Consider the following 22209-nt stretch of genomic DNA (forward strand, 5'->3'; position numbering starts at 1 on the left):
CACTAACAAATATAAACATTTGCTTAACTGATGAACTCGTAATGACAGGGACACATTAACTCAGGTCATTACAATATTAACTGTACTACACCTTGGCTTCTCCTGTTTTTATTAGTCCTTAATCCGTGAAATACAGTACAAACAGAGAAACACACGGAATGAGCGCATGAGCGCATGTGTAAAGAAATGATTAAAGCCGTCGTTCTCAGTGACGTTCCTTCCTTAATGTACAATTCGACCCAGTTAATCAAAATCCGCATACAAACCGTGTCAGAAGGAAAGATTTGTGGGCGTTGCTTTGTGTTTCTTTCAGCAGCCACAGTGATCTACACTACTACAGATCCACACCACCACTAACTTGGTGGAGGCGAGAAGTGTTATTTTTGTGTCACCCACCATACTGAGATGGAGAGAGATACACTGTTTCAATATACAGTGGCACAAAGAAAATGGGTGACCTTAAAAGGTTGGATTCTCCTAAATCTTTTGGATTAAGGAATTAAGATCAATTTCCAAAGGATTTTTTTTGTTCCTCTTTTTAATCAATTTTAGCAAGGGTGTGTAAACTTATGCAAGCCACTGTAGCAATTGTGTCAGATGATGAAACTCCTATTAGAAAGAGGTAATCATGTGTAGCTGTAAAATAGATATCTGTATTGTCTCATACTTCTGCCGTTGATTACACTGCTGCACAGTGAATTGATATTGGCCAGAGTATTAGCATCTTCTAATTGAGTTTATTTTACATATGTCTTGTGTGTGTGTGTGTGTGTGTGTGTGTGTGTGTGTGTGTGTGTGTGTGTGTGTGTGTGTGTGTCTGTGTGTGTGACAGCCAGTTAATTCAGGCACTCTTCATAACACAGAACCAGTGATGCTCTGCCAGTTTATAGGATAGTTGTAAGGATATCCACAGAGCTTTATCCTCTTTTCTCACAAGGACATAAACCCTCTTGATGTAAATTATACCAACTTTGGTTTGGTTTGGATAGCATTACATCTCATTAAGATGTCAGCTTTTCAAGATTTGCAGACTTTCAAGCACGAAGGCATTTTGCAATTCGCAAAATGTCAAAAAAACAACAACTTTGCCTTAAAGCAAGCAAAAATGGTTAAAAAATGGTTGCTTCCTTCTGACCTCATTTTGTAATGCTGGACAGCACTAGCTGGCTTGGCCTGTTTGCGGCTGTGTCTGCTCCTTGGGTTGATTGATGCTCCAAGGGACTCACACAGCTGGAAAGGAGGTAGTAAACCAGAGGAGGGAACAAAGACTACAGGGCCACACGGGGTGCAGCAATTAAGCTGTTTTCTTGTTGTTAATTAAAAGCAAATTAGAGACTGCAACAGGAGTTGCTGTCTAGCTTTAATTGCTGACAGCACGTATGCCCAGCCACACCTGTTGTAGCATCTTCACTCACTCATCTTTGTCTTTTTTTCTTCTTCTGGTGTCTTTCTTAGGGACGCAGAGGAAAGACTGGGGAGCCTGGACTCAGAGGCCTGCCTGTAAGTGATATACAGTAACACACACATGCACACACACACAAACACACACACACATATGAATGTACGTAGTGATTTAATGAGAAACCCTGAAAGTTTAGCTCAGAGAGTATGAGACAGAAGCACTTTGAACAGTTTTTATTTAATGTTTATTTGTAGAAGGACAAGTATGTGGCATAAATAAAAGCCACACAGCGCAGCATTTATAGCCTAGGCTAATTTGCAACGCCCATCCCAAGTATGTTATTTTTTAGCTTTTGTACCATTCAAAATCAATATCAATTTAACTTTATTTCACCAAGAATTTACCTGAGATTACCATTGTCTTTTTAAGTGGAGACCTGGCCAAAATTGGACACATGTCAAAAGCTGCAAAGTCATCATACTTAAAAGCATATTAAAGCAAACAGTCAATCAGCACAACAGACATGCAATACAAAATGAATCTTAAATAGAGCAATTACTCTCTTCATAGTGAAACATCTCTGTAGACTGCATTAATTCCATGCTTAGGCTGTATTGATCTGTTCAAAATCATCTCCCATAGCCCCATACTGCTGCAAGTAGGCTATATTATTAGCAGAAAACCCCAAGCAGTATATTAAGGTAGCTCTTGAGAATGCTTGTATTGATGAGCAGGACAAGTCTGCCTATAAGGCCCATTGACTCCTTGAATTATGGTGTTTTCCTCAGGCATCCAAACAAATCCCAGACACTGTTTGTGTGTTTGTGTAGTGACCCACACAGTAAAGGGCACAAACACCACAATGTGTTAAAGAAGACAGCCTGTCAGACTCTTAACTGCTCTGTTGTCAGGACAAACACGAGTGTTTAGGCATCATGTAGCTCCAAAGCTTTCCAATTATTTTTCATGCACTATCGCCCCGATTACACATTCACATAGGGTTTGTCTTACTTTATTTCACCCAGAAATCCAAAAAGATTCTGTTCTGCTTCTATCACCGTTATGCTCAATTGGCTCATTATCTTTAGAATGCTTGAGCAATTCAATGTTATACCTCTCTCGCATGACTCAATGTATCCACTGCCTCCTTAATCACTCATAAAATTGTAGGACACAAAGTCATAATGCAAAAGAAAGACAGGCTGTAGAAGGTGTGACATTTCTAAATGGCAATGAACTGATGATACCATTAGCATGTGCCAGCTTTGCCTCCATCCCCTGGTATTGGCATTTATGAGTCACCTGTTTTGCTGAGGTAGATCTCAGGGGCAAATCATCTATTCAAAACACACACCAGGGCATCTCTCTCTCTTGTCCATTGGCAGCAGGACAGTGGGAGGGGGCAGCGGTTCTTTTTCAAAGTCAAATTAGCATTGCAGGACAACAGGAGAGTTTGTGAAAGACGTGCAACAAAGGCCACAATCAGAGATAATCTATAGATTGCTGGGGGCCAGCCACGTCTTTTATGAGTGCTAATTTTAGTGCAAAGGTTAGAAAATATAATAATAAACAGGCATGCAAGTAAACCTGCCAGTTTAAACAAAGGTTAGGAAAGGCTTAGGATAGTTAAAGTGATTCAAAAGTGTTAATGTTCATGACAGCCCCATTGCTTGTAATTGCAGGGTCCCCCAGGACCCATTGAAAGAGCAAGTGTCAAGGTATCACTCAAAACATTGTTCATCACAAAACAAGTTCTGACATTTGGCATTCAAAGTAGATTTGAGCAGTATCCCTGTTTTTATAAACCGTTCCTTACATGCAATTCCAGGGTGAATTGTCAAGATGACTGAGCAGTGTTCATCATAGCAGTCTTCCAAATAGACAAGGAGTTTAATCATCTGCACTGTGTTTTCTGTATAAAGACTCACCATGTGTAAGTAGTTGTCTTTGTGTTTGCAGTAAGGAACGGATGTCCCTCTTCGGAAATGGCACCTTCCAGTCAATTGTAGCCTATCTACTGTGCAAGTTAAATAGCTGTTCCCACCCTGCGCTTCCCGCAGCGCAGCACAGCGTGACTCAGTGCTTGTACTCCAAACAGACAGATGGCCATTACATACAGTGCTTTTGCAAAAAGGATCTGCAATCATTTTCATGAAGCCCAGGGGTGCTGTAGCTCACCAGAGGCACATGATATGTGGTGTAAAAAACTCACAAACATGGACCTCTACCTAGCCTCCTACTCTCTTTGGTGCTACCCGCTTCCTTCACAAACCCAACCCCCCTTTAGCCCCCACCCACCAGGCCTCCAGTGGCCCACTTGTGATCATGCTGAGAGTGAAAACTATTGTGTAGTGGATAACCTCCTGACCGCAGCTGTTCATTTGATGTATAGGTGCGTCGTTTACTGGCGTGTCAGCTCAGGCCGCAGAATTCCTCCTGCTCCCTCTGCCCAGAGGAAGGAGAAGTGTCAGCTGGCCAACCTTGAAAAACTAAGTTGTCTGTATGAGGACACACTTATTATACCTCAAAACAAATGGGATTACAGTAGAGTATACCTTAGGTGAAGGCACAATGGATAGTGGTTTCATTTGGATGAAAAATACCATGCCCTTAGCTTAAGAACAAAATGACAAACAGAGGTTACCTTGATCAGGTTTTTATGAGTTTTCGGTAATTGGCTACTGAGTTGCAGCTTTATCTTGTCACTTGAATCAGTCTCGTATCATAAAATGAACCGGTAAAACTCACACCTTGACATGGCATAAAAGAAAATAGCTCTGAGATTGTGGGTTTGCATCATATTTGCTATTGCTACTTCATTTTTATACTGTATGTCTTTTGTTAAATAAATGACTGATGAGTTTGAACATAGAAAGCTAATTCCATACCAACACATTGTTTAACAGTGTAGGGTAAAGTGTACACATGATTGAGAAAGTAAACCTACAGGCTCACTGTAACATACAACTTTCAACTGACTTCAGAATGATGAAAGGTAGAGTAACACCTGCAGGAGAACAAAGCTACTCATTTGAGATTAGATTAAAGGTGGCATTGTGATTAAATAATATGAGTAATCGTTCTTTCTGAGAATGTCAACTCATGCTGATGCACACCACAAAGAATGCTTACATTGATTGTGCATGCCAGCCTTGCCCTTGCCATGAATTAGTCATGCCCTCACATTACGGAACGATATTCCCTTTGTCTTTATAAATTCATGCGTACTTGATGACAAGAAAACTCTCTCTTGCAAGAGAATCACTCTACATTTCAATCTGTTAACATGAAACGAAAGCATAGCTGTGCATTTAAAGTAATTTCCCCAATCCAGCATGATAAGTGGAAGAAGCTAAACCATCACACCTCAGAGAGGAATGGAAAGTAAGTTTCCAGTAGCAGTAATAATTGAGCAACCTCAGAGATTCTCAGTGGCATTGTGCATTGTGCATTTTTTAGCTTTGACAAAACAGATGCAAGTTAGACTAAACTGCAGCCCGTGGAACATCTGGTGTGAGCCGAGCCCCCTCTCACTCACTCAGCAGAGTGTGAATGTTTTAAAGTGAAAAACAAAAGATCTGTGCCATGCATGATGTGCACATTCACATGAATCGCATCTCCATGGCTGTGTCTCCCACTGACAGTCTCCAACGGGCTCTGACAGAACACTGCAGATATTGATGAAGAGGCAGAGACGCAGACTTGCTTAATTACAGTTTGATGACTCGAGGTGACTTAAAGTCAACATATCACCCACAGACTTCTGCAGGTGTACCATGTCCCATCCTAAACACGCTGGGCTTTGTCATTCTTTAAACACATTTGGATAAATACTGGCTGTGCTGCAGTTAATCTCATTTGAAAGGTTTATTAACTTGTTACATACCCCTCTACCAATACATTGACTTTGAATGATGATACTTGCAGATCTAACAGTGATAGCGATACTATTTTGCTATGATTCCAAGCCAGAATACAGTGCACAACATATTTACAGCAAGTGATGTCACTGGCTAATACTAACTTTCCACCCAATGGGATTTACATTGAGTAATTACTCAGTGGAAGACCATTTTCTGTGTACAATACAGCATGTGTTTTACAGTTACTGTAAGACAGATACTGTATTGTGAGCTGCCTCCGGCTGATAGCACTCCAACAGCGATATAGTTGATAAGATTAATGTAAAATTATGGTGGTCATGAGTTCCCAATGTGGTTGATAAAGCTGAACAGAATTCAATTAGTACTCAAAGTCAATTTTACCACCAGTCCGTCCTCCCTACCTAAAATATTAATAGAACCATCCATCTGTTCATACATCGCAGCAGTGTGCTGACTTAATAACAGCTCATAATTTGGATGAGGAAACAGTGACTATATCTCATTAAATGAATGGTATCACAGTGGCTGCTGTTAGTGAGTGGAAGGAATGGAAGGGCTGAAACGGAATGGCAATAATTGTTTGTCAGAGTCCAGCCGTCGCTCAGGAGGAGTGTGCAAATATGCGGCAACCTTTCTTGTCTCTTCTCAGATTGCTAAACAGATGCTCGTTGCTCCATAATGTCTCATCACAGAGTATCTGAAGCATTCTCTACAAATCTGCACACATGTCATACAAAAGAAAAATAATTGTTGATGAACAGTCTAATTAGTTTTTGCTCCCTGTTATTATGTTTCGACAAAACAAAAATATATCACAACAGACTAACTTTATGAAGTGTCTTCGGAGATGTGAAAAAAATGTATTTGTGCAACTCCAGATGCATGTAGTGAATCCTAGCCACACATCTGCTACCTAGCTAAAATAGCATATAATAAGGCATATAGTCTGATGAGTCTTCTGCTGAGGCTTTAAGTTCTCTTGCATTTATGTATGTACAAATGTTCGATCTCAAATATTTTAGATTATTCATTCCCTGTACGGTATGTCTTGACCGAGGTGCAATTACATTTGTTTTACATTCATGTTAAATTAGAGTACTCTCCACATAACTGACAGGAAGAAATCCTATTTAAAAATACTCTGAGGACAGCTCACCAGCAGTCATGAAGTGCCATCTATTGGCAGACAGGGGAATGATTTGAAAATGGAAATTTGCTGCATTGCAACAGGGGCTCGAGTTTATCATTATCCTGCTAGGCATCAACTCCAACTCCATACATGGTATCACAAAGTCACATAGTTCTTTTTTTCCTACCATGATTACAAATGTGTTGTTTGTTTTATTCTGAAAAGACACAGTACTGTATGTTTTCCTGATTACTTATTTATAATGTCTGCCCTTGTTAAGGTTCATCCTCTGAACTTTCTGTCTTTTCGCCCTGCCTTTGCTGTCAGTCATTATCAGTGATCTGCTGTGTTCACATACAGGTGGAGAGGGTTGAGCCTGCAGTTCCAGGGGCAAAAGGGGAGAAAGGAGAGAGAGGAGACCCTGTACGTATTTTCCTGCAGTGACATTTACAATTCCATCATGTTACAGAGTCATTAACCAGGGCCTCCTCCAACAGGGCCAGCCAGGTGCTGAAGGGGCCAGTGGGATGAAAGGACAAAAAGTAAGTCACATCAATGTCAAGTGTCATACATGATGACTTCCTGTGTTTGTGCTCCCTGTGATTCAACCTGTGTGTGTGTGTGTGTGTGTAAGTGTGTATGTGTGTGTGTGTGTGTGTGTGTGTGTGCCTGTGTGTGAGGTAGTTCAAGCGATATAATTGGTATGATATACTAGAACTCAGAGGTTAAAGCTTTTAAGTTAGTTATCTTCTTCAAGTCCGTTTATCTACGAAGGTTCTTTAAAATCATCTAGCAGCAAATAATGATTCATCATATAATGCATCAGCAATTTGTTCTTGGTTTTTTATCCTTTGTTCCTGAATGCATGACATATATCATGTTCTTGCTGTTGACAGTTTGCGTCAGTGTGAGAGTTTGTGTATGAACATCTTTTTATGGTTGTACATGTTGTCACAGAACATGGTGGCAATTATGGTTTGAACCTATGTACCATTAGGATAAACAGTTCTTCATGACTGTCTGTGTGCAATTTTCTCTTAATATATTTTACATGTTAAGTGACAAATTTGACCTTTTGGTGGTGCTTGATGAAAAGCAGAGGATCACCCAAAGTCAGAATACTTTGTCATATGTTACACATTACTATGTGTACCAAATTTGATGACTATCCATCCAATAGTTGTTATATTTATTTCATTTAAACCCCAGAAATGTCAACCTCATGATAGCGCTAGAGGAATAGTCAAGGTATTACCAAATTCAGTAGGATTCATCCCCTGGGGACCAAAATGGGGATAAGTTGTGCAACTTGTTTAATTAAACCATTAACTCCTTTACCCCCAGGATCTAGGTGTTCTCCAACAATCTGGACGATTGTCTGTTGTTATGTGTATTTTGATCCAGATGGGGATTAAAAACTTTTAAACCTTTTTTGTTTAAAAGTTTGAACACATATGTTTTGAATCACACATTCAGAGGATTGTGTAGGTTTGTCATGGTACAGCATGTATTCTGTACCATTCTGTAGTGTTTTGTATTAGTTTACAGTACTGTGGGTCACATATGGATGTTGTCTTGTGTTTTCATGTTTTAATAAAAGCACAAAAGTTACAGTAGCTTTTAAATTATGAATGGAGGAGTGGAGGCTCACAGATGCAATGCATCACAATTAAGAACTGGCTATAGTTCCCTGGAGCACTCAGTACGCCCATTATAAAGGGTTACACACACTATAAGTACATTCTACATGAAATGCACAACAGTGAAGTATGCTCTCCTTTCCACTCATCTTGTGGTTCTTATCACATCACTTGAGTTAGCCAGTATTTTCTCTGAAGTCTGGACATATTATTGCTTCCTTTATTGTTGCTCCAAAACCTATTGATGTAGCAGTACAAGGTCACCAGTGGCAACTTGCTTTCAGAAGTAGTTTCTCAAGTGAAATATTTAGGCTGTGTATTGTTTTTCTTCTCTTATTTTTGTACCTATTTTTGTCTCTCTGTCTCTTATTGATGTATCTGTGTATTTGCAGGGTGATGTTGGCCTTCCTGGTCCTCCTGGTCCTGTGAGTACAATACAGTCGTAAAAGCCCAACTTAAAGAATATCACTCATTGTCAGTTAATATGACATTGTATCAATGTTTTGTCAGGAGAGACACCACAACATAGTGGATGACTAACACCAAAATAAATCATCATAACGTCAGTGCCTTGTTCTCTGCGACCAACATAAGGACATTTTTGTGCATTAGTAGGCGCTTCACATCCTACTATGAAAGAAATGTTGGGACCATGGATGAAAAATCAACAGCAGTGTAGTGTCATACCTCCAAAATCATGGCATGTCATATTGCAACCAATTTCTATTCATTAACAACCCTGCAGATTTGTTCTATTTTTAGATATGTATTTTAACTACAAAACAGTGGATTGGTGTTGATAAAGGGCAAGGGCAGTTGAGATTAGTTGTGTTGAATTTCTCAAAGGAAAAGCTTCCTTTTTTCAGGTATTGAACTTTCTGATATTTGGCAGCAGGTTCCCAGTGAGTAATTATTTTAGCAATGTACAGGAACGCAAAGAAATATGCACTAAATAGCTTACAGAGGCACTGGAAGCTGTGAACTGTGATTTCCTTTCCTATCTAACATCAAATTAAACACATTTGCATTAGCCATCCCCCACTGATGTCCTAATCTTTCGCTTCGAACCAAAAATCTGTATAGTGTGAATTAATGGGGGCCATGCAGTACATCCACTGTTTATAATGTTCATAATTGTAAGTTATGGTAAAATGATTTTTGTTGGAAGAGTGCTGCTTTTAGTGGAGAAAAAGATTTTTTTTTTAAGAGAAAGTCTGTCGTCATGTTGGCTGTTTGTACGCTGAAGGTGACACAGGGTGGGTGGACTGGGATGAAAGAACTCATGCTTAGGCATTTTAAAGTCAAAAACACACTGTGACAAATGAGTAAAACATCTGGGAGGGGGCAGTTGTGACTCAAAATGCTGCAACTATAATTACTCTTTAAAAAAAAGGAAGAAATGAAAGTCTAAAAGTTAGAGCCCACGTATAACAAAGTGAGGGGTTTGACATTTAGATGACTCTGTTCTAATGGGCTTGGTCCTAAAGACTCGCTGCCTATTTACCCTCTAGACATGAGCTTGGAAACAAAGTTTGATGGCGTTCTTCTCATCACTGCTTGTTAGCAAGCGATTCATATGGAAATTTGACAGCTTAATTATATAGAGAACAAATATCGCTCACCCTCCGCTGGTTTCACTGGTTTTACCAACAAAGTGTACTCCCTTAATAAGAATAGATATCAACATCAATGTAGGCGGTTTTAATAGCCATTCAAAACACGCTTTTATTTTGGAATAAAATTTCCCTAAATTTCCTTTCAACCAGGAGTAAGATAAAGAAATGTTATATCCAAACTGAAATAGTCAGCTGTGTTCATTGTTGTACATTGAGGTATGGGCCACCCAGGATATACGTAGAAGATGTATACAGTACTATAGCACACAGCAGAGGGGAAAACATTAGTCATTTGATAAATGAGGCTGTTTGAATATTTAGTACCGGTCTCTGTCTGTGCTCTCTGCTTTCCTGTGGCAAATGATTTTGGCAGTTAAACATTGATTTCCCTTACACAGCAGAAGTAAGGGTTTGGATCATTACCCTCCCTTCATAAACCTTCTTGCGCCTCTGTTTATTAGTGACGGGGCGGAGCAGTGTGCTTACAGGCATGCACGGCCATCACTTCCCCCGACGCCTTTAAAGTGGCAAAACAGTATTTTCAGCTCTGAGGCTGTCCTGTTTTTATTGCTGCCAGTATTGCTTTACAATAGAGTTTTACTATAGAGTTTTATAATATATTAAACTGAATCTGTTATTCCAAGGTATGTTAAGTTAAAGGTTCTTCGCAGTGTCTTAGTGGCAGACATTTCTGATCTGGTACTGGAACCATATGGAACTGAGACACCGCACCTGCTTCAGTGAGTGACTGCAGGTTGAAGGTTGACTGATTATGCAGACACTCCACTGGGCAGTAGGGGATTCACTTCCTTACTAACGGTTATTTTGATCATTGCTGCTGAAGGACAGCTTCATGTCAATTTTATTTTTACAACTTTTAATAACAGTAACACTCTCAAAAGGCTCACTGGCAAACATTAACCCAGAAACAAGGACACTTGCACAGCTGGACAAAAAAAAAGAAAGGGGAAATAACCAATGATCTCAACAGGCACATTCTTCCAAAATGGAAGTGCTGCGGGGTCACCACAATTTCCCCTATCTGGATATGTCTTTTAATTTCAAGATTGCTTCCATTGTCTCTCGTTTCTTTTAATATTATGCTGAAACCACCCAAGACTGGTTATTACTGCATATGGGGTGAAACATGTGGTTAACACAGCACAAAGGGCCTGAGGACATTAAATGTAATGAGTTCTGATGATTATAGATAGATAGATAATTAGATTTGTTCTGAGATTGCTTTGCTCAGTTTTTAATACAAGTGGCTTTTAACATTGGCCTCGCTTTTAAAACCTTTTGTACAGTCAGAAAAAGTTGTTAGACAAGTACAATGACTGACTTACTGTTCTGTTTTTAGATGTATGGATCAAAAATGCTTTTGGGTATGTACACTTGAATGTGGTCACTTATGTCAGTAGTTCCGGATTACATTTTGTTGAAATTGTCCCTTTTACAATTTAATTTAATTTTGGTTTGGCTTTTGGAGAGCAATTAATCTTCAATGTTTTCCTGGGTAGTATTTACACCTGTATTCTTATTTGATACAGTGCTATTAGATCTCATTCTAAACTGCTGTGATGTTAACGGCAGGTCTTTGATTTGATGTGTAACCTGTACAAAGAATGATATGAGGATCAAGTCTGTAAACTCTGCAAAACACTTTGAATCCCAGTAATTGCTGCTTTGATTTAGGATTTAATGTGGACATTTCTCCTCTTCACCTGGACTAGCAGCGTTTACTTCAGTGGTGACTGTTTAGGGAACACTGTGTCTTTTTCATTACTTCTAGGTGATGACAGCTCATGGATTGAGACAGCTCTCTGAAACTGTAAGCAGCTGTTTTTATCACAAAACCTGAAATATTTTTGCACAGTACCTGTTGTTCCTCTTGTACACTTACAGGTTCTCTTAAGTCAGAATCTGAAGTGGTCTGTTTTCTTTTGTGTTTGAGGATGCAATGACGGAGAAGACACAAAAGGGAGAAAAGGGAGATGAGGTAATTATTTCCCTCATTGTTATTATTCCCAGTAAAGACAATAAAACCATGAGAAACTCAGTATTAGTTTTCATTGCAGAAAAAATTTGATACTACAGCGTAAAAATGATTTAACGTCAACAAAAGCAGTGTTGAGATTCAGATTAGTTTGATGTTGTCTTTGTTCTGCGCAGAGGTGGAGCACAGAATAAATTGTGGTGCAATTGTTTCTAGGACCGCAAAACAACAGATGCATCTACTTGAGGCAAGCAGATTAGAAAGGCCACTCATGCAGCTATTGACCAAACATCAAGAGACTGCCAGCTAAATGAAAAAGAAGAAAATAAATTACATGTAAAGATATAAGGATCTGCAAATGAAAATTGTATTAAATTGTATCAAAACCAAACACTCTGCATATCAACTTGGTGAGTGGAAGTGGTTAGAGGGCATAGCAAACATGTTTTGTATGTTATCCCAGTGTTAATACATTTTTTTTCTTTTTTAAAGATACTGCTTTGTTAGTATTCACATTCTTAGAACAAAAAAAGCAAACTTGGCAATGGAAACATTGTTCAATTAACCTGTATACAATAAAAAAGCCAAATTCATGAAGGTCAATTAAAAAAAACCTTACTCCAGTCAGCAACAACAATAGCTTACATGACATTTCCTTTATGTATACATCTTAATAAATGATGGCTGTCCATCTCTTTTACTTTCCACAGGGGGAGAGAGGACCGCAAGGCTTCAAGGTAACTTGTTGAAGAATTTGTACTTGCACTAGAACTTGAGCACTAGAAATATCTACTGCCAATAAAGTAAGGCTCCAAAGCCATTTTTGTCCATTAAGTATCACTTTTCTTTTATTGTAGAAAAGATAACAGATGTCCAGTTTGGTGTTTTTGAGCGGTTGTTTCTAGCAAACACACCACAATAATTATCTTCCATTTGGAAATGAAGCAGACTTTCACTCTTTTCTGCTGTCAACTTCTATGCCTCTCCAAACTTTTTTATCTTGAATTCAGATTTTCTATTTTGACAGGCCTAATGTTTTTTTTCTCCTCCATTTTTCTGCCTCCCCCATACCTCTCACTCACCCTTTGTTGGTGCTGTGACAGGGAAACATCGGGCTGCCAGGGCTCAAGGGAGATCAAGGACCAGAGGTGAGTCTTTGTATTTATCTCATGTAAGCTGTGCCACTTACAGTAGGTCAAACGGAGACTAAAACCTGCTGAACATAAACAACAGTGAGATGAACGTATTCAAGTTAATTTAATAAAAGAACTGGATAAAAGATTTGATGCTTTTACTGATAAAACTTGATCATAATGTTATATTAACTAGCATATTGAAATGTAAACATCTCATTGTATTTACCTTTTCACTGTTTTTCTACCTAGTTTTTGTGAAAGTTTGGTTTCTGTTCCAATGATTGTAATACTTTTTGATAAATAAAATATTGTTTCATAATACAGCATGGCAGCATATTGGTGTGCAAGATGAATAAATATGGGTGTTGTTTCCTTTTTTCCAAAATTCTGATCCGACAAAGTTCCAAGTAGGATCAAAATGTTGTCATTAATGTGTGGAAGCGTTACCTTTTCTTCAATCTTATACCAGGTATTACAAGTATCCCAAATGCATTCACTGTAAACCAACTCATTAACATGAATTAAACTTAAAACTCAGATACTAGAGTATTCTTTTAAACTTGGTTTCTAAACATTTTATAAAACGGTCATAATAATGTAGACATGTTTTCCCAATAATAAAATAGAGTTTATAGATAGAAGCCAGGTATTGATGCTTGTGTACTCTTTTTCTCGTTTGCTATCATTCGACGTGAGCTCAGTTTCCATGGTAATATGTGGATCGTTCAGTTCATCCGTGATTACAAAGACAATAATGAGTTGAAAAGGGTAATGCATATAAAGTGATTATCTAAAATAACAGCATAACCAGGATTTAAGCGTGTATTTGAAATAACATATGCGTCATGATGATTTCCTCGACGTACAGTTATTGCCATGAAACTAACCATGGTATATTAAAAAAAAAAGTTAGCAGGAGCAGCACTTAAAAAAACAGGACTATTTGAAATACTCGTGAAAAAATCGTGTCCACATTTAGCTGGCTGAGCTGTAACATTTGAAAGTCCAGACAATTGTTTTACCAAACAAAGGCAGACATATCCCAAACTGTTGGTTTTCTTTGTGTTCTGCCAGGGCAAGCAAGGCCTGCCTGGACCCACTGGACTCTCAGGCGAGCCAGTAAGTATATTGGCGCTAGACACTTCATGTCAAGCCTTCCTTTCTTTCATTGCCTTATCTGTCACCATGCCATGCCCTCTCCTCTTCAACTCAGCCTGCCAAAGTTAAAAAGAGAGATAAACAGATACACGTCAACAGGCAGGGACAGAGAGGAAGTAGGGAGAAAAGTCCAGAATCTTTACACAGACAATCAGTAATCAAATTTAAGAATTAATTAGTGGAAAGAGACAAATCTAAGCTCTTTATGCCAGGAACGGAGGCAGAGGCTCAATCTGTTCTCCACACCTGCTTTGGTAATGAGCATCTGTCTTTACTCAAAAGGAGGTAGGGAAAAAGAGGCATTTCATAAATCCTGGCTAAGGGAAATTATGTTGGAACACGGCAGCCCGCTGAAGCAGTGAGGAGGAGGAGATAAATGTGTGTGAGGAGATGAAGGCCTGGTGATAGATGTGTCTCTTTTCACCACTATTTACAGGGCTCGCCAGGGGAGTCGGGGATGCCTGGGAGAGATGGCCTGAAAGGAGAAAAGGTAAGTAAACTTCTGATCAAGTTCTTTCCTTCAAGAAAAATATGAAGCTATGATTTTTCATCACAGGTTGAACATGGTAGACAACTTGTGAAGACACCTTTCAGATTACTCGCCCAGCATGCCATTCTCAATCATGTTGTACCTTTGTGCTCTTGCCTCTGATGCCTCTGACTACTGTTATTTGTACACATATTTCTTCTTGCAGTCTTACTTGTTTCAAATAACGTGCTGAAAGAGGAAACGTGCACAGTTGACATGCATATTTAGTTTGTCACTTGTCAAAATAAACAAAGCTAACGTCCTCATGCTAACATGCTCACAGTGACTACGTTCACATGCTGATTTTTAGAAGATCATGTTCACTGTTTAGTGTCTAGTTTAGTCTGTTAGCAATATAAAATTTGCCAATTAAAACTAAAAGCAAAGTACAGCTGAGGCGGGGCATTTGGTTAAAAACTAACTCAGAGTATTAGGCATATTGAAATTTTGAGCTCATGATGCCGCTATAGAAAAAGTGATAGGATCACCAAAGTTAGTAGGATTTTATTCATTTCCACTCACTCAATCACTATCCATCTGCGTCTTGACCAAAGTGTTGGACCAACTAACTGCCACTGTCATCTGAAGAGCCACAACGCTACCTTTGTTGAAAGATAATAGCACCAGGGCAAGTGCATTGTGCGTTTTCATTTTGGGGGGTAAATAAAAATGATTTTGGTAGACCATTCAAAACACTTAAAGGAAATTGTACCCCTGATATATTTAAGGCAGGGAGCAGACACTGCTGTTACTGCCTTGGGGACAACAATTTCCAACCTACAAACTTGATGGTTTGTAAGGGTCCATGCAGTGCCAAAAGCTGGCGCCTCTAACAAACAATGTTAATGTTTATAATTATTGAGGTGCAAAATGATCCTGGTAAATGGTGTGTGCACCTGCTTCACCCACCAGACCCTCTCTTATTCACCTCCCTGTGTATAATCCAGCACATCCTTTGCATTAATGAGATGGCAGAGCCTGTCTGACTATAGTCTATGGAGAAACTTCTCAATATTGTCTGATTTCTGTTTGTAGGGGGACTCTGGTGGAGTAATGGGACCACAGGGACCCAAGGGTGAGCCTGGAGAGCCTGGAGGTGGATATACGGTGGGTACCATGTCAAGTTCACTTTCATTTGACCTTTTTTGGCTTCAGCCCTGGAGTCACAGGACACAGAAGTAGAAAAAAAGAATTCAAGAGAAGTTCACCATGCATATTTAATCTGCAAACAGCTGGAACAGCAGCAGACAAGGTACAGAAAATTAGCTCTTCTGGCAGCGTAGCTGCCATGACATTATGGAGATGCAATGCCATAAAGGAATCCACCATTGAATAACCCCAGCCTGGGTAATCACCTACCCTCCCACTTTCGAGCTTATAGCTGTTGAAGCACTCTCTTTTATGGACATGGCTTTGCATATAGAAATGCTCATTAAAGGGTCCCCCAAAAGGCAGCACATGTGCAGCCACGGCCTCAGTCCTGGTTGACAGTGCTTGCACTCCTCTATCACCGGCAAGTGCTCTATGGCTTATGACAATCATGTTTGTTTGTGTGTGGAATCACTGAAGTGAACATTAAGCCTGACAGCAGACTTGCTCATCAAGCAATGGGTAGTCGGTTGAGGTGAGCATAGTAATCACGGAAAGAGTGTGTTCAGGCAGAAGTATTTAAACCTCCTTAATGTACTCTAGCACTTTGAAAATTGTGTCGGGAAACGCAGACCAATGACTTATGTAGTTCAAAAGCTAAACAAAGAGAGATGTCTATCGTTTAGAGTGGACATCCTCCTGCGTAGATCCTGATTGTCTTTTACGGACATCATTTCAGTTTGGAGGCATTGGAGGAAAATGGATTCTCAGCATTTAATAGTCTTTTTAATGTATGGCAAAGAAAAGGAGAATAAAGCAATAAACAAAAGTTATGGCAGATGGTCTAAATAGCTTTAATGAGTCGGCCTGCTCAAGTTGTTAATGACACTTTATTGATTTTGCCTGTAAAGGAACAATGGTCAATGTATTTGTTTCTTATTTATTTCAATTTATCAACAGTCTCCCTGTCCTTTGAAGCACTGTACTGATTTGTTTCAGTGGAGTGCCAATGTCTAATTACATTTTGTATTAAAAAATTTTTTTTTTCTGTTTTGTGATTGAGAGAATTGGTAGATTTCTTTCTAAAACTGTAGAATTGCTGTTAGTTCAAATCTGACCAACTTCTACACAGCTAATTTACATTGTGCAATGTAGGCTTTGTAATATACATGCTGACCACAGAAATCAATGTCTCATCAGAACTGTACAGTAAATAATGCTTACAGTAGCCTCTATTCCAATCAAGGTTTTTCTCTGTGGTATGGCATTATCGGTTTGCCACTGTGCATAGAAACTATTGAAAATGTTGTAAACATTTTTGAAAATGAGCCCATGATGCAACACTGTGTTCAGACCATTTGCACTGTGGAGTGCAGCTTGTACAAATTCAATACATGTTCATATTCCAGTACTAGAACAGCTTTTTTTGGGCTGCGCCTCAGGTCTCAAAGTGAATTGCTGATGAATGCGAAGCGAATCCCTATTCTGATGTCTTCTTCCTGTTGTTTTGTAGAGCGATGGGTTGCCTGTAAGCAGAGGGTCTCGCGGGCCCAAGGTAGGAAGCAATGTGGTGGTGGAGCATCACCAACACAAACATCTCACTTTTAATATTCCACAGACAGATCAGTTGTATTTATGGCAACTCCAGTATGTTTGGTTTATGTTAACACTATCTAAAAAAGTTTAGGTCAATGGTTCACAATCTTTTTGGTAAGACCTAACCCCCCCACCCCCCAGCCCTGTCAAATGAACTAAAGCACTCCTTTATGACGACTGCCTGTCATGTTCCAAATGTGTTCGTTTGAATTTTTGATGTTAAACTGGATTTTATTTAACAGTATTAATTATATAAAAGGTAGATATTTTTAGCCTATAGTAATATTTTCTATTTCAACTATTTATTCGTTAGGTTTAGCTACTTAAACTATGCATCCATTACTTGTGAGATACATTTCAACTGTTTATCCCTTACTTTTAGCTAACTGGTAGTAGTAGTTTCTCTCTAAATCCTTGCTAACTAGTTTTTAAAAATTCTAATATCTGCTCACATACTGTTTGTATGTAATTTTACACTGTAGTAGAGATTTTAAGGTGAGTTGCTGAGTTGTTTAGCAGGTATGCAAAGCAATGCCCTAAAGATGCCCAAAATATTAAAGATGTTGTCATGAAAAAAAGAACATAATCAAGAATTTGAACATGCAGTGTGTATTGCATGAGTTCCTAGGAAATACATAATGAACATGTGCATACCATTGGCCTTGAGCATATTTGTGTTTCCTACCAATGAAACGACTAAAGACAAAAAATAAACGGAAAATCAGTTCTGGCCGAGTTTATATTAATGGTTATTCAGTGTAGCAGTTCTCCATCTTCACATTTTACAATCACTGAAACACCACTGACTGTTCCCTTGCTTTTTTGTCAGGGTGAGAGAGGTGTCCCAGGTTTGCCCGGTGACCATGGTGATAAAGGCGAACCTGGAGAGAGTATCACAGGCTCGCCTGTGAGTATGATGTTGTATTGATTGGTCTGTGGAATTATTTAGTTCAAAGTATGACAGAAAGAGAAAGAGATCCTCTTTGAATATCAGTGTTCATGAAATACACTTTCAGATGAAGAAGCTTGCCATTACTGCGAGGTGCTGGTGTGTTGCACTCTGCCTTCACCTTTAGGGTGACTGCGTGGCACGAACGTGATGTTTCTGTTGCGTGGCGGCTGTGTGGCGTTTTCTTCTTTTTCTTTCTTTTTTCTTTATTTAGTAAAGTGAAGTAATAGTGTTATCTTTATTTTGTCAATAGTTTTGTGTTCGTACATTTGTTTGCCCGTGTTTAGAAATTTTGATCAATTGTACAACATTTGAAAATTGTTTTTCAAATGTTGTTTTCAAATCGGTCCTATTTCTAGCACGCCTGCGTTTTCGGTGAGGCTCTACGTGCGTGTCACGCGGGCAGTGTGCAAGCTCTAACCTGTTAACATGGGAGCTGAAATAAAAATGGACACGCCACGCAGCTGACACACTCACTCCACACAGTCAGTGTGCAGGAGCCCTTATACTACATGCTCTGCACTGCGAGTTTGAACCTCACACAGGTTCGATTGAGAGTGAGTCTGCTTTCATTTTTGAAATCCAGGATTGTTAAAGACAGAAAATCAATAGAGCAAAAGGTGTCTAGCACAATTTCTTTATTGGTTCCTGGGTGCTTGAGGGCAGATAGTGTTAACAAGATGCGTTATGTGTTCTTAGGGCCGCATGGGACCCCCAGGAAAGCCCGGAATTGAGGTTTGTGGAAGATTCTCAGATTTCAAAACACACAAACATGCTCAAGTTTATTTTTACATGTCTTCAGCACGTTGATGCTGTTGCCAGTCGCCTTGCTATTATTTTTACAATACACATAACATACTGCAGTGTTGATCACTTGTTGTATGGTTGAATAAGAGAAACTGTAAAAATGAAAGTGTCTGGGATTTTCAGGGCCCCCGCGGACCCCCAGGTTTATCTGGCCCTCCCGGAGTTCCAGGAACAGAGGTGAGCAAGATCAGTATGCCCTTCCACTCGCATCCACTCCCTTACACATCTCCAGATAAAAGATGGCTGAAAGCAATAAAAGAATTTCAGCTTCCACTGTGGATGAACAAGTACGATGTATCACAGCTGCTGGACACAAATTCCCACCAACTGAGATGGGTGTGAAAGCAAAGTCACAGCCTTGCATGTCTGCTTGATATCCTAGCCAGGAAGATTGTTAACTCCTTTCTTTGTTTCTATTAAAGGGCTCCCCTGGATGGCCAGGCCCCCCGGGACCTGCTGGACCTCCAGGTGAACCAGTAAGTGAGAAAATCTCATTTTTGCTTTCTGCAGTTCCGCATCACCGATCTGCAATGAGAACTACTGAGCAAACCTTGACGTCAAAGTCAACTTTCACAGTGCAGCTTCAGTTTGTGGATAATTAGCAGCTTGTCCTGCTGTTCACCAGCCAACATCACTTTCAAGTATATGTTGTGGTTTACAACAAATTGGCAGCACCCTGTTGTTAGCACGTTTTCTTCTCCTTCTTGCCATTTCAAGTGTTTCAAATAAGCAACATTTATTATAATTCTGGTAGCTGTGTTGTGTGCGTGCTGCTGCTGCATCAAAGCCTTGCATATTTAGCATTTTAATCTACTTTATATTCATGTGTTGTAAAGACCTATGAAGCCCATGTATTGTCCATGTTATGTTTTCTAAAGATGCATGTTTCCCTCAGCTCTCAAGAATAACAACATTTTGAAGATGTGAGGAATCTGTGTTGCAGCAACAAAGTTATTAAACTGTTTCCTCAAGCGTTGCAGATTTAAAAAAAATGAAAAAAATGAAAATGAAACGAAGAAATGTTTGGGGGTAAAATCACATTCCTTAAAGGCATACAAGATGCTCTTATAAAATGATGTTTTCAAAAAATGTAGCATATGCAGTTGAACTGAACAGAGAAAAGCAGAATTTTTCCAGAACATGAACGAATTGTTAGTTCTGAAATTCTGACTGTGGCCATGTTTCATGTTTTTCTTTTTCTTTCTTTAACAGACTGCCCTGCCAATTTTTGGAGACATGGGTGCATTACTCAAGGTATTTTATCTTCATAGCTAATGATAATTACAGGTTTTTACAAACAATAGCATGCAAAGGGGTGCCTGGGTTAGTAGTTAAAAATGATGGTTATATTTAAAAAATGAACTCACATGAAATCGAGGCTAACTGCTTTGCCACAGGTGCACAGTATAGCCATGCTGTATGATAATATGTTTACTAAAGCCTGTCAATTATAGATATTTATGATTGCTACGTGGCAATTTATGAAGACTCTTACAGAATTTCAAATTACTTTATTTCACAATAATCATCCCTAGTGTAAAAAAGCTTTTTTAGCATGAATTGTGAAAATCTGCACATCACTGTCAATAATAATATTTTTTTTCTCTTGAGGATGCTGCATGCTAAAATAAAAATAAAAAAAACTTGCATACAAAATTTAGGGGATTACTATGGATGATGATAATACTGCACCAACCAATCCTAATGAGGTAGCAGGAAGCAAGTGTAAGGGAAAAAAGGGTGGAAATTAGGTTATGTCACCCAATGTGTTTGTTCTGTAAATATAAAACTAGCTTCACAAGCTTTAAATGTCTGATATACAGAGACAAAAAAATAATTAAATTATCTAATCATGGAACTCCACAACAGAATATCTGTTTATCATTTAAGTTATACAAATACTTAGGTTGATTGTTATTATATTGTCATTGGCATGTGTTTATCAACTAAATTTACATGGCCGAACAAATGGCAACATGCATATGTATATATATAAATTAGGCATCACAACATGGCCTTTTGTGTATTGGTTTATAGTAAGTAAGATAAATTCAAATGAAATCTGGTATGCACTGCCGTCTCAGCCCTACTATTTCAGATCCAATGCAAAACCCAAAATAAGCCTTTGAGAGCAACTCTCACTTTTCTGACTTCTAAAATGCTTTAATTTCATTTCCTACAGTAGATTTCCCTTGTCACTTAAACCTTCACCTCCAATTACCAAACCACCTTGAAGCATTTGGTTGGAATGCTAAAACACTCTTACCAACGATTTGAAAGAAGTTGTATCTTTATATTCACACTTTGAAACCATGTTCATCCTACATGCAAGGTTTCGTCCCCCTCGTCTTTTCATCAATCACTCACCAAATGCAGAACTTACTGGAATTTAAGGCCAAACTTAATGTGAAGCTGTTCTTAACCTCACCTGAGATTCTTTTGTGGCTGTTACCTTTCTTAAAGGCCATTTCTATCAAAGCCCATGTCTGTTTTCTTTTGACTGGAACAGGTAAGACACCTTACCTCCCAAAAACTTTTTAATTTTTAATACGTAATGCAAAACAACCCTGACAATAAGTATTAGGCCATCACATGCCATATCACTGGTATAATAAAACCCAATGGCACTTAGAATTTTCTGTCATATCTTAGTGTCAACTTATTTTCTCCATCAAGTGCTCCCTTAGATTCAGCTGCTGCCTTGATCACAGTTGCTCAGTGGCACTCTAATTAGTACTTTCCACACCTCGATGACACATACAAAAATGGAAAAATCATTTTTAACTCAGTTGTTTTTTCCCCTTTTCAGTAGTACACTCAATAAAAGCATTCTTTCCCTTTTTGTGTTATTTTTACCCATGTCCTTGGAGTCTTGGAGGATAATTAGACGTCATGTTCACATTATTTTCCATTTTGTATTTCAGACTCAGCTGCTTTTTAATGGTGCACTGGTTTCTTCCGCCTCTCTCGAATTTAGAGCTTTCAGCTATTTCCTGGAAGGTGCAGTGCCTATACCTAGACTGGATCAGGGACAATGATATTTAAGATTCTCACCTAAATGTCACAGTCAATGAGTTTGACAAAGTTCACCCCTCACTTAGATGAGAGACACTCGTGAAAACACTCTTGGTGGGTTCACATTATTCTGTTCTGCAGACATTTAGAGAACACTTTGTGTCAGTTGGGGTCTTGTCCTCCACCCAGGGGATGTGACATAATAAAGGGCGAAAATGCAGTGCTCCAGCTCAACTTGATGAAATCTTATCTGTGCCGTCGCT

The 22209-nt window shown here is 39.0% G+C and overlaps 1 protein-coding gene across 2 annotated transcripts in view; it reads left to right on the forward strand.

The window, feature by feature from the left end:
* LOC117960475 (collagen alpha-1(XIX) chain) overlaps nt 1–22209 on the forward strand; it is a 90279-nt gene that overhangs the window by 48986 nt on the left and 19084 nt on the right. For both annotated transcript variants that reach the window (XM_034898391.1, XM_034898392.1), the window contains 17 exons: nt 1456–1500; nt 6776–6838; nt 6913–6957; nt 8448–8480; nt 11464–11502; nt 11626–11670; nt 12378–12404; nt 12771–12815; nt 13878–13922; nt 14398–14451; nt 15526–15597; nt 17093–17134; nt 18005–18082; nt 18824–18859; nt 19055–19108; nt 19354–19407; nt 20144–20185. In XM_034898391.1, coding sequence (XP_034754282.1) covers nt 1456–1500; nt 6776–6838; nt 6913–6957; nt 8448–8480; nt 11464–11502; nt 11626–11670; nt 12378–12404; nt 12771–12815; nt 13878–13922; nt 14398–14451; nt 15526–15597; nt 17093–17134; nt 18005–18082; nt 18824–18859; nt 19055–19108; nt 19354–19407; nt 20144–20185 — 819 coding nt within the window. The remainder of the gene's footprint in view (nt 1–1455; nt 1501–6775; nt 6839–6912; nt 6958–8447; nt 8481–11463; nt 11503–11625; nt 11671–12377; nt 12405–12770; nt 12816–13877; nt 13923–14397; nt 14452–15525; nt 15598–17092; nt 17135–18004; nt 18083–18823; nt 18860–19054; nt 19109–19353; nt 19408–20143; nt 20186–22209) is intronic.

The sequence above is a fragment of the Etheostoma cragini genome, chromosome 17 (assembly GCF_013103735.1).
Source record: "Etheostoma cragini isolate CJK2018 chromosome 17, CSU_Ecrag_1.0, whole genome shotgun sequence".
Classification (NCBI taxonomy): Eukaryota; Metazoa; Chordata; class Actinopteri; order Perciformes; family Percidae; genus Etheostoma; species Etheostoma cragini.